General features: G+C 41.4%; 1 protein-coding gene and 1 long non-coding RNA gene across 2 annotated transcripts in view; both read left to right on the top strand.

The window, feature by feature from the left end:
• LOC124144008 overlaps nucleotides 1-8,214 on the top strand; it is a 61,388-nt gene extending 53,174 nt beyond the window's left edge. The window contains exons 22-27 of the mRNA XM_048385918.1: nucleotides 1,371-1,547; nucleotides 2,472-2,627; nucleotides 3,191-3,346; nucleotides 3,641-3,673; nucleotides 6,719-6,881; nucleotides 7,155-8,214. Of these exons, the coding sequence (XP_048241875.1) occupies nucleotides 1,371-1,547; nucleotides 2,472-2,627; nucleotides 3,191-3,346; nucleotides 3,641-3,673; nucleotides 6,719-6,881; nucleotides 7,155-7,302 (833 nt within the window). The 3' untranslated portion in view covers nucleotides 7,303-8,214. The remainder of the gene's footprint in view (nucleotides 1-1,370; nucleotides 1,548-2,471; nucleotides 2,628-3,190; nucleotides 3,347-3,640; nucleotides 3,674-6,718; nucleotides 6,882-7,154) is intronic.
• A 4,326-nt stretch (nucleotides 8,215-12,540) lies between these two features.
• LOC124143942 lies at nucleotides 12,541-12,828 on the top strand. The gene is made up of 2 exons (XR_006862352.2): nucleotides 12,541-12,678; nucleotides 12,774-12,828. It is a non-coding gene; the product is annotated as an uncharacterized LOC124143942 (long non-coding RNA).
• The last annotated feature ends 713 nt before the right edge of the window (nucleotides 12,829-13,541 follow it).

Genomic DNA, 13,541 nt, shown 5'->3' with positions numbered 1-13,541 from the left:
TAAACCTAAAACAAAAGCATGGAATCCTGGAAGGATAAAACAAACCACAAAAAGACAAAATTAACGTGGCATCGCGACAGTCTGGCCAAATGTTGCGTTTGTAATAATATGTGAGTTGACAATACTTATAGGTCAAAATGTCGTGTTTCGCATTGTCTTGAGGTCGCACTTTGGTTGACTGGTAATCTTGGTTGACATTCTCGGTTCTAAGATTCTATGAATAATCAAACAAATGCTGTTTGAGGTATATTTATGTTGTCAAGGCATCAGACAGTTAAAAAAGTTTGCTCGTAGTTTACGGAAATCTGTCAAGTAAATATTTTCGTCGCACAGTACATTTACTAATTGTTCGATACAATGAGTAAAATAGCTCGGTGTCTTTTATACAAATTTGAAATATTTTAAAGCATTTAGAAAAGTTTGTCTTAGCGATACATTTCACACCATGAGATGAGAGCGTTGCTATGCTACACATCTGTGTAATGCCACTGTTATGTATGCGATGAGTGAGTGAGGGAGTTGTGTTTCACGCAGCTTTGGGGAATAAACAAACACTATAACAGCCGGTTACACCTCACAAGAAATGGGCTTTACATTTTGTACGATTAAATATGTAAAGGAACGCAACTTCTCGTCCCTTATTTGTTATGGGTTTGAGAAAATTACATGGAGGCATGGGCCATGGGGATGTGTGAGTGAGTGAGTATGGTTTTACGCCGCTTTTAGCAATATTCAAGCAATATCAAGGCGGGGAACACTAGAAATGGGCTTCACACATTGTACCCATGTGGGGAATCGAACCCGGGTCTTCGGCCTAACGAACGAACGCTTTAACCACTAGGCTACCCCACCGTCCCTGGGAATGAGTAATCGTTGGAAAGATGTAAACAAACTTTTAAAAGAAACCTTATCTTTGTCTACCATGTATACAATTATATGCGTCCATTCGTGTTTAAGGTTTTTTAGCGAAACCTGGAAGATTGACATAGAACATCAACGTCTTCCTGTTTTAGAATGGTGGACCAGTTGTCTAAAAGGCCCCAAATCCCCTTGCAGAGTTGCATCCCTTAGACATTCCAGGATATAGTGATCGTAGGTTCGAATTCCAGAATTAATAATGATCCTTGGGTTGTCAGCAACACATACGGCTTCGTGGGTTTCACCAAAATGGTAAACGACTGAGACAAGCCAACCCTGGGTGTTTTGCTTCTACATTAAGTTTTGAACCACTCCGTGATATAACTGAAATAAACAGACATTTAAGCGGCGTTTTATCAAACTTGCTCATTCACTCTTAAAATACCAATCAGTGTGCTATTACTGGGTTTACCACCCGCTAAAGGTGTCTGCCTTGTCGGATGCGCTTCCAGGTGTCCAATCCAGCATGCGTCAGTTGAACGCCGCTTTAAACCAGCTCAAGGACTCCGCGAAGAAGGGCAAGTTCACGGTGTACGTCGACAAGAAGGAACACGTTCTGTCCGGCAAGCCTCGGGTCATGGCAGGAGTCACGTGCGAAGAAGGGTTGACAAGGGTTGACGCACACTGCAGTAAGTTGACAAGGAGTCTTTTTTAATATAACCAACTTTGCTATTTGTTGAACATTTGGATATTGCAATGACATGTCGAGAGTCACTCTCACTCTTTTTTCGCTCGTTCTGGTAGTGAGATTCATCACGTAAAACGACAGCTGCGGAACGTTCCTAGATTTGATGTTGCAATACATCGTTGTACTGTTTGATTTCGAAAATATGAAACGTCTCATATTAGAGGAGGAGGGGGGCGGTTGAATCTTCACTTAATAATCCGCGTGTTGAATCGTTTGTTGTGAAAAGGCGCATACGAGTTGAGAGCCTAGCAATCCCCTCCTGAAGGGCGGTCGGGTAGCCTAGTGGTTAAAGCGTCCGCTCGTCACGCCGAAGTATCGGGTTCGATTCCCGCCATGGGTACAATGTGTGAAGCCCATTTCTGGTGTCCCCCGCCGTGATATTGCTGGAATATTGCTTAAAGCGGCGTAAAACCATACTCACTCATTCCTCCTCTGAATACCATACTAGTTAACACAAATTCTCAAAAGCACATATCTTAAAGTCTATTTTAAAGAAAATCTATAGGACATAGGACATGATCCAAGAACATAAAAGGGTGCTATTTCAAGTTACATTAGCTGAAAAATATCGAAAACATAAAAAAATATAAAGGATTTTATATCTGCGTACCAAATACGGTGATATATGTTTGTTCAGAGCCGTACCACACTGTCCCACACTGTCCCGAATATTAATTACGCCCCCCCCCCCCCCCCCCCCCCCCACACACACACACACACCCGCCACCACCCCCCTTGCCTCAGTTGATGTAATAAGGCTGTATCTGTACATTGTGTTTATGTTATCTGAGAAATGTTACATTCATTGTAACTTAAAATGTAGTGTATTCAGTGCAATGAGATGCCACATCTACCTATTTCACAGTTCCGTGTGCGCCGGGGACGTTCTACCACCACGGGTATTGTGAGAAGTGTGGGCGGGGCAGCTACCAGCCCGGGGAGTCCCAGCTGACCTGTCACGACTGTCCTCCGGGGGTCACCACTGTCGGTCGGGGTGCAGCCTCCAAGAAGGAATGTTCTGGTATGTGTAGGACAGGTCTCAACATCGCAACACACCATGTCCCTAAACGTGATAATTGTGAAAATAGAAATTATATTTGTGTGGTGACACGGAGCTCATTAAGGCTACATTTATAGAATTTTGTTTATTATCTAAGAGTGGATTACACAGGAGACCGCTGGGTGAGATCAAGCGGGACCTCATTCAGACCTATCCAGAGCAGTGTGACGTCATAGTTACCATGACGTCACAATCAAATGACATCACAGATCTCTCAGGGCACAGATCACAGAGCTAAGATCGCTTTATGCAAGTGGGCCCTGATGTTTTACTGTGTACACAATAAAAATGTAGGAGAATGATTTCGGGTGATAATAGGAACTTATCCTTGTGTTTTTTGACAGCAAATATGATCCAGTATATCATCACTCTTTCATCGACTCGTTTTGAAATATTTAATCAAAGACACAGTATTATTATCATCGAAAGGTATTCCGACAGAAACACAACAGTTATTACAATTCGATTGATGGTCTCATACATACTGCATCCTAAAATAATTATGTTTTTTCTTCCGGTATTAGTGACCTGTGACCCCGGACACTACATGAAGGACCAGGACTGTCGACCTTGCCACAAGGGAGAGTATCAGACACAGAAAGGTCAAACGTCATGTCGTCAATGTCCTAAAGGGGAGACTACTCTTCGTCCTGGCGCTAAAAGCAAAAAGGAATGCCAAGGTTAATAAACAAGTGAAATGGATAAATATTTGATAAAGTTTCAAGATTTCAAAAAGTACATTTTTTTCCACAGGAGCTGATTTTTTTATTTTATTTGGTACAACGCCTATTGTCTAGGTAAAGCCTGAGGCAAAAACTTTTTAAACGGTATTTTCAGGTAATTTCTGCTTCTTTTATTTAAAAAAAAAATTCACCAAGAGATGTTCTTTATCTAATTAACAGCGTTACCAGATGTAAATTGAAGTTTCAGTTTTCACAAAAGATGTAAAATAACCAAATCAATTTGACTTTCAGCATCAGAGACCACTCCAGACAAGAGCGGAGCGGGTAAGTATATAGACCTGCATGTGTTAGAACTCACACTTAAAAGTGTTACACTTTGACTGTGATGTACTTGCAGTGGCACTAAGGACAGCTTAATTAATATATTATCCACCTTTCTTTATTTCAAGTGTGTTGTATGTTTGTTCACGCATGAACATTTCGTTTTCTCTGTATACTTACTGTCTTTATGTCATAATTTTTTATCACAATTCCTTAAACGTGTAGGGGCGGTGAGGTAGATCGACCCCCACATCTGTGAAGCCCATTTCTGGTGTACACCGCCGTGGTATTAATTTACTATTTTGTTTTAAGGCGTTAGGCTGTTAAAATTTAATCACCCATGCAGTAAGAGTTGAACGTTTTATAGTTCCTTCTTTTGATATAATTATGAACATTGTTATTACAGTAAACTACGGTTATAACGAACACGCTTATAACAAACTGACCGATATAACGAACTTACTTGTTAGCCCCGGCCACGTGTTGCATATATGCTGTATATATGCTTATAACGAACTATGGTTATTACGAACTAAAATGGGTGGTCCCTTTGAGTTCGTTATAACCGTAGTTTACTGTACACGTAAAGCTTTTTTGACATTGTTGCTTCTGTTGTGGTTCCACGTTGTACAGCGACCGAGCGGACTTGTGATAACCCGGACCTCCTTGTGAGGGGGCACATGGGGGCTACAACTATCAAACTGAATAATTGTCTGATTTAAACATAATGTTCATGACGCCTAGCGGGGAAACTGATCTCCTTTTTCTGTGCGTGAACGGAGTTAACTCAAATGCGACCTATAGGTTCACATTCACATCTCCAGCTTTTGGAAGGAGAGGAAGTATTAGAAGGCTTGTATTTAAGAAAGTTTCGGAGATGTTAACTATTGCTAATAGACTGGCGGTCGCCCCTAAATCAGTACCCTTGCATGAAATAGACCCTGCGGTCAGGACGACCTCCTGTGACGTCACAACGTGAATACAGCGTGAATGTCCGCGAATACAGTACGCGGACATCCATTTTCTTCGAGTCCCGTCCAGAAGCGACAATGGCTCTCAATCGACCTCTGTCCACGTGAACCTTGAGGAACCACTGTGAGAAGCAGAAATAGTCTAGGAGAGTCATCCAACGCCCCTTGCTGGCAGATCACCATCAAACGTTCCGTAGGGCATGGTGTTTAGATCGACGGGTTTGTAATCGGAGTACCTGGCGGAAAATCCATTGATCGGATGAAAGCAGGTGCGTTCTCCATGTCACGTACGGACGAGTGATGGTTTGTAGCCACAGGAATACGACCCATATACTCTGACACATCAGTTCAACTGTCCCTTATGGGTACGCTCGGTAATTATGTGGAGGTATCACACACGATTAAAAACTGGAGCTGGTTTCCATGTCCTGGAACCCCATGCCGTCATCATCCATTTTGAAAACAACTCACTCGTCACAATGATAACGCCAGACCCCAGCGTTCCCTGGCAGTGAAAGCCTGCTTCCAGAACAGATGAGAGTTGGGTTTAACACGGCTTTTAATAGTATTCCAGGTACATCACGTCGTGTCAGCTTGAGGTCGGAGGAAAGTCCGAAGTGATGTAGGTCTTAGACGTTTACCGCTTTGGTGAAACCAACGAACACGGGTATGGTGCTGACAAACATGGAAACATAATCAGGGCGAACAGGGATTCGAACCCACAATCATAGGTTTCTGGCGTGCCCAAGGGACGCAACTCTGCACAGCGAATTGCGGCGTCTTAGACGACTGGGCCACACGTGTCCCCCCCCCCCCCCCCCCCCCCCCCCCGACCCCCAGAACAAAGCTGTGACGTGCACATTCGGGGATGTCTGGGAATCGCATTCAGGCAGCGGAGCCTCCTGTAAAGAATGGGTGAATCAGAAGCTGCTTTGCATCGGGAGAGGCTGCAGATGCCCCTCCAGCAGATCCGGCGTCTGACTGGAGGGATGACACGCAAAGTGAAGGACGTCACAGTGGAGTACTCGCTTCTGAACCTTTGACCAACGGGTGTCATCTTGGGACTCGAAGTGACATTGTTTCCAGAAATAGCCACCTCAATTTGTCGTTTGAACTCTGCAGTTCCACACTTAAAAGGGATATTAGTTTGGGGTGAAAACATTACCGGCGATTGTGGTACAATATCGTCATTAAACCTCAGCTGACAATGGTTTTAGTTTCTTATAGGGTCGTTATAGGTTATAGGTTCCGAGTTCATTTTGTCAGTGGGGCGGTTGGGATAGCCTATTGGTTAAAGCGATTGCTTGTCACGCCGAGGGCCTGGGTTCGATTCCATTGGTACAATGTTATTCACTAAACCTACAAATATCGACAGCAGTCCAGCTTAATGAATATCGAGCGGCGCAGTGGTCCAGTGCGTCGTATTTCGCTGTCGAGCTTGTGTGTCTTAGCATTGCCAGGATCTGCTGAGCGTTGACTCCAAGCCCAGATTCTCCCTGACCTTGACCCCTGGTTTATCGGCACCATATCCCTACCTCGTCATGTTACCGAGGAAACGGAGTTAACAAACTGTAAAAGCCCAGTCAGTTAACACCCTCGCCTCGGGAAGATGTACCTCGTTGATTTTCATCAAAATTTGCGACCAGTCTCTGTCAGCTTTCCTCCCACACTAAGCTGTTATACGTTGTAAATTATTGAAATTAGTTGTACAAAAAACTGGTTGGAACAAAACCTAGTCACTAAGTGTGCCAGTTCAGTTACCGATTAGCCAATTGATTTTCGGGGGTAAGGTGGTGGGGTTTCTAAAAAATCAAGCCCCTGTATTACTTCTTCTTTTTTTCAAATACCTCTCGCATTGAAGGGGAATAAATGAGCACCTGTTTACGTTGTACAAAAGAACCTGGGCTCTTAAACATTAGCCTCATGGTTAAAGTGTTCGTTCGTTACGCCGAAGACCCGGGTTTGAATCCCACATCCCACATCGCCCATTTTCCGGTGTCCCCCGCCATGATATCGCTGGAATATTGCTAAAAGCGGCGTAAAACTATACTCACCCAGCGCGTCATTCTCGTTTCAGCTGGTCAGAACTCGGACAACGACCCAGCAGAAGTACGTCAACCCCACTTGGAAATACCGATAATCATCCAGAGCAGGCGGTTCCCCGTCGGTATCGTCATCGGTGCAGTTGGCGTGTTTTGTCTGTGTGTAATGACATTTGTTCTCGTCGTGTGTAAAATCAGGTAGGTTGTTCGTCAGATGTTTATGTTGTCTGATCCAGACATGAATATTTACATGCACAGTCGTATGGCTGGAGTGCAGTGTTAACCAACAAACAAATATGTGTGTGCTGGCGATTAGGTGCCTCACTCTGGCAGGGTGGGTTCGAATCCCGGATGGGACTTAACCCCCAAAAGTACTAGAATCTGAACTTTACTAAAAAGTGTTATCGAAATATAACATTTGTTAAACAATATCATTTCTGAGTGTTTGATCCATCCTGTTCGTGCCTCCAGACACAACCGGTTCAACAAGATCAGAGTGAAGGAGATGGAGTCTCAGCTGCAGGCCATCGCCCGGGCCGTCACCTACATCACCGTCCCCATCACCGGCATCCACCCCAACAAGGTGATGATCCAGCCGGGCCACAAGAAGGACATCTAGCACCACTCTCCATCTGGTGACTAGCAGGGCAGTCACACCAACCTGGGCACCAGGACATCTAGCTGGGGACTAGCGCCACTCTCCATCTGGGGACTAGCGCCACTCTCCATCTGGTGACCAGCACGGCAGTCACACCAGCCTGGGCCTAAGGACATCTAGCGCCACTCTCCACGTGGTGACCAGCAAGGCTGTCATCTCAGTCAGGTGTTGTTTGGGGCTAAACTCAACATAGCCTGATGACAAGAAATTTGAAATTCTAGCCACAAATTGGTTGTTCTTTTTATTGAAAATTGATGTGGTCTTACAACTGCATGTATTATAGCTTGCCACAGTAATTCATTCCCACCTTCAATATTTCACACTTTCAGTTATATATATTATATGTTATAGCTATCAGTATCATTTTTTCGGTCATGAGCATACTATTTTTTTTGCAGTTTTTTTTATAGAAAAAAATTCTGACATATATTGAATAAATAACCCAAAAGATCTTCATAGAATGTTTTAATTATCAAACTTTAAGGAGCAAACATATGAATAATGGAATTCTCAGCATATGGTTTGACCCTCTACTCAGAGGTTTGATAACAAGAATGCCTTTTGAATTTTGCCTAGAAATGTATCTTGGTCTATTGGCAGGTGGTATGTTCCTACAGGAACTGTATGTATTGTAGTTTGGTCTACAGCAGTTCTTCAACCTGCCTTCAATACGTCACATGTTCAGTATACATGATATTTTAATGTTGTATTGTCATCCTCATGTGTCATGGGGATACTAATAGACATATGTAGTTTGTAAATGAAATACCGTATTCGACATAATAAGCACCCAGGGCGCTCTCAAAATTAGAAATAGGGGGCTCTTATTAGAATACTATTTTAGTGAAAAACAACAGTTGAAAGATCGTAAATTTCGTGGTTTATGCTGACAGCCTGAAATGTTTATATTCATCAGATATATTTTTCCAGAATTTAATTGCCCATAATTAAGGGTGCATATAACAAACGTATTATGCACGAGTAAATAGTCTTGTGTACATTTATCATTCGGAAGGGGTGGTAATTGGGATTGTTTACTAGCCAGTGTATTAGCAAATATCGTCGTGGGCGCTTATTACAGCGGGGCGCTTATTACGTCGAATACGGTAGTCAGACCAGTTTCTAATGTAATTCGGATCTAGAGTAAATTCCCAAAAGTTTCACATCTGGAAAGATGTGTTTAATTATCAAATATTTTGGACACACTTGGAAACTGGATTTGAGAACCATACAAAAATTGTTGTGAATGTTTTGACATATGCTTTGTAGATCCTTACCATGCTGCTTAATTTCCTAAAGTACAAGTCTTCTAAGAACCATGTCTGGTTTATCAAAACCTGGAATTGTCCCGCTGGAGCCATTCGAAATGTGACTCCATATTTTGGTGTCATAAAGCAGGTGTGACTCTTTCTGTCTATTGTCCTAGAAGTAAACTACTCTGAGATTTGTTCTTCAACAATCTGGTTATAATGCTAAGGTTATTTATGGTTTAAGGCTGCACAAAGCAGTATTCCAGCTATATGACGGCGGTCTGTAAATAATCGAGTCTGGTCCAGACAATCCAGTGATTGACATCATGAGCATCGGTCCACACAATTGGGATAAGATGACATGCAACAACCAAGTCAGCAAGTCTGACCACCCGATCCCGTTAGTCACCTCTTATGACAAGCATAGTCACCATTTACGACAAGCATAGTCGATTCAACAATCTGATGCCACCTAGAAATGCTGGAGTCACATTTTACTGTTGTAAATATTCAAGAGATGTTCATGATGTCAATCACTGGATTGTCTGGACCAGACTCGATTATTTACAGACCGCCATCATATAGCTGGAATATTGCTTTGTGCGGTATTAAACAAAAAACAAGTTTTCAAGAACATGTTTCTGATGTCTGAGTTGGGGTCCATCTTGTGTTCCTTAAGAATAAGATTCATCTCCAACAGATCACTTCCTGTAGTATTTAAAAACATAAGGATCCGGAAAAATGTCCACCTTCACGAGAATATTACTCATCTCAGCGTATCAAAAAGCTTGATTGTATAGGTGTCTTTACAGTCTCCCAACACTGTGTATTGTGTTTGTAATGCAGGAAATAAACACCGACTTGGCCTCTTGTGATGCTTTAACCATTGCACAGTCCCGTGTGTACAAGCAATAAGGTTTCTAAACCAATACACTAATTATCTAGGATACAAATCAGATGCATTCTCATTTCAATTTCAGCAATAAAGTTCCTTTGCAAAACATCAAATGTTGTTGTTTGAAAGTTGAAGTGTAGGATCCAAACCAATAACTACCTGGCAACGTGTTTGCTAGCCTGTTGGTTTGAGGCCTGTGAAAAGGCATACAGACCAGTTAACTATTGTTGGCCATTCTTTTGTCCTGTAGCAATATTTAGCACTTGATTACCACTGATTGTATTCAAGACATTAATAATTTCAAAAATTAATCTTGAAAGATTATTTAATCCTTGAAATACAAAAGGTTATTAGAGAGATATATTACAAAAAAGGAGTGAAAGGATACCTGATTATTTGATATCACTACAGTTCATCATGGCATGACTATTAACTATAGTAATACGCTCATGAACCAAGGATGGTATAAGTGTTCACTCGTCACGCCAAAAACCCAGGTTCGATTCCCAACATGGGTACAATGTGTAAATCTGATTTCTGGTGTCCCCTGCCATGATATTTTTGGAATATTGCTAAAAGCGGTGTAAAACCATACTCACTCATGAACCAAGGATCATAGTCAGGGTAAACCTAGACTTGCACTCAGTCTCCTGTGGTCTGAGTGGAATTGTCCCCCTGTACCTGCTCATTATCTTTCCAGAAACAGGGACATAACTCAGTTGCCATGGAAACAAAGAGAACATGAAGAGCAACAAATAAACCATCTGGTTGATTTTATATCATTTTTATTGCAAATATATATCTTAGTAAATCATATTTTGGAACAATTCATTGCAATTTACAAAACATCATATAAAAGAGCAAGATGTACAGAATTGTGAAATGGCAATACAAACAGAGACGTGCACCCCAAATGATATTGCACATATACCTCTCAGCAATTACCATTACTATTATGTGCTGACATAGAAGCCTTAAGCAAGACAAACTTTTATGGTACTGTAACAACTCTAGGGATACCAACCCCAGGATGAAAAGCCTCAACAAGAATCTGATGAAGCTATGTTTAAAATAATTAAATATTTTTTAGGATTTCAGCACTTTTCACAACTGCCCCTCCCAAAACCCTTCAAGAAAACATTGTTTTATCCAATTTTGTTTATCTCTTTTTTTGTCACCATGGACATGAAGAATATTACCTACATGGCAATGCTTGAGTGCTTTCAGTCACATGATACTGTTGATTTGTAAGTAAAACTAGGATGAACATGGGTGGAGGTCATCATACATAATCCTGTATACACATCTCAAACAGTGATTTGTAACTACACATAATATTATTTTCTCAAGAACTATTAATTTTTCGACAGGCATTGTCTGTATCACAGGAACGTGATATATCCGTATAAAAGTGGAATTCCATGTTTTGGTATCTAGCCCAAACCCCCATCCCACATCCCCCATCCCACATCCCACGCCACCATCAGAGTCTGCCCCGGACCAGGACCAGGACCAGGTTGGTGGTGTTTCATTCATCCTTCAAACAGATGCAGGGGTCACCTGACCAGTTACCATAGTTATATGTACAAGCTGCATCTGATGCACTCAAACACCTTCCCGAGGCAAGGGAGTTAACTGACAATAAAAGTCCAGTTTCCACCCTTGCCGAACTAGGCTGGAATTATGGAGCCATATTTTGGCTGGACTAACGAGTCCAATCAAAACGCGTAACAAAATCAACATCTGGTTCGTAAACTGCCGTGCAGATTTCGGCCGATAGTCAGTTAACTCCTTGCCTCGGGAAGATGCACATCAAGTCTCTCTACCAACATTTCTGAATATACTGTCAAGTTGAAGGGGGCGTGGCCTAAATGCAAATGTCCGATTGGGATTTTAAATTTTGCGGACCCCTGCTGTCAACCTAAACTACTTCAACAATGCATGACGGTGGGAAACAAAAAAATGTATGACGGTGGGAAACAAAAATGACTTAACTTGAAGGCAGAGTGAGCCCCTTACCAACATTCATACAGTTAACATTAAAGCAGAGCCAGTCTCCTACACAGGATATACAGGTTGTGGGCAGCATTACCCATGATGGTAGCGACCTTAACAATACCAGGTCATAACTCTCTGCATAGGTGCAGTTTAGTCTTTCTCAATGCTGATTGGTCAGTTGAAGCAATATGATTGCTCCTTTGTTGAGAGTACAGTTATACACCGAAATCGTTACATACAGATATCTACATCATCAGAACAAAAGGAGGACTTCATTCAAGATTCTGACGAGTTAACATTGTTTTTCATTCTACATACAATACGTATGTTACAGTCAAAGTGTAACATGTGGGTCAAATATTTGGAATTTGTTATCATAATAAAGTACATGGACAGATTTTTCAGTCAATTTGTAAAATAACTGAAATATTTAGTCATGTAAAATGCCTAATTGAAAACTTCAGTCATTTTACACATTGACTGTAACATATACATACCACTCAAAAGGAGTTCAAGAACACAAAAATTTGTCATATGTCTATAGTTCATCTGTTAATTATGCTACTGGTAGATTTATCCATCCAAACTTAATTCAGAAATGAACACAGCAAATCTGCTTGATGTAGAAGAAAGCCTGAAGTGATGCCGGTCTTAGACATTTACCACTTTGGTGAAACCCAGAAGCATGGATATGTTGTTGGCAAACCTAAAACAAGTAATTGGGGTGAAAATGGGATTTCAGTTTCTTGCACGTCTATGGGACACAACTCTTCACATCAAATTGCACTCAGATATAGTATTCTGACTCTGAGCCAACCAGTTCTTGTTTTAGCACCTTAGGGCTAAAAAGGGTAAAAAGTGCCATCTTTTAACGTCTTTAGGTTTGACGTGACCAAGGGATCGAACCACCAACCATCCGCTCTCCAGGCAGATGCTCTATCCAAGAGGAAATTTGGCATGGAAGAGAACAATACCTTCATAATACTGGCATACAGAAGCCATTAAAAAAGTCAATCTCATTAAAGTAAGATACAATAGTAAGAACTATCGATACGAGGATCTCAAAACCCTGGTTGCATAAAGTGAACACTGATGAAACTATGACACCCAGACATGACGGTATAAAACATCCACAACATAATGGTCTGACTTTATTATTCTCATTCAGAACTGGCTACTTAAGTTTGTTTTCAAGTTACAGAACATAAGACATCCTGCTCTGAATGCCAATTTTCAGAACTTAGAAGCCTTGACATTGATTGGCTTATTGGAATATTCACCTGTATCAGAGTAAAAGATTGGATTTTAATGACATTATTGAAAAGGTTAATATAGCAAGTTGAGGGCAAAATACAGGTGCACCCTTCAAAACAATCTCTTGTGTTTCAAAAAACGGATTAATTAATGACTCTTTGGTAAATTTAAGTCTATGGACATTGACTTCAATCTACCACCTCTGTCCTGTTGGTGGCAGACATGATTGGTTGCTTGGTTTGTTGTTTAATGCTGCACTCAGCAATATTCCAGCTATATGACAGCGGTCTGTAAATAATCGAGTCTGGACCAGACAATCCAGTGATTAATTTCATAAAAACCTCAATCCATGCAATTGGGATCGATGACATGCATCAACCAAGTCAGCAAGCCTGACCACCCGATCCCATTAGTCAGCTTTTACGGCAAGCATTGGTTGCTGAAGACCTATTCTACCCCGGATTTGTGGCAGACATGAACCACGGAGGACTGGACTCTAGAGGCACAAGCAATAACATAACACAAAATGTACCCCAGTGTTTACAGTTTACAAGAATTGTTTTCATGATATTTGAAAGAAAAGCCCATTTCAATTCAAACAGAATCCCACTCCTAGTAGAAACTATGTAAAATGATCACAAAAGTTCTATAATATGTATAAAGCTCACATACTGAAACACAATCAAGCAAGTTCATATTAACAGTTTCTAATCCACGGGACAGCAGGAATGTACTGTGTATATCTTATTGTTTTTGGTTTACAGACTGTTTTGAGAAATGTTTCTTAAGGTTGGTCATAAAAA

This window comes from Haliotis rufescens, unplaced genomic scaffold (assembly GCF_023055435.1).
Source record: "Haliotis rufescens isolate VD_foot unplaced genomic scaffold, xgHalRufe1.0.p SCAF_6, whole genome shotgun sequence".
NCBI classification, from domain to species: domain Eukaryota; kingdom Metazoa; phylum Mollusca; class Gastropoda; order Lepetellida; family Haliotidae; genus Haliotis; species Haliotis rufescens.
This window is presented reverse-complemented; position numbering and strand designations above follow the sequence as displayed.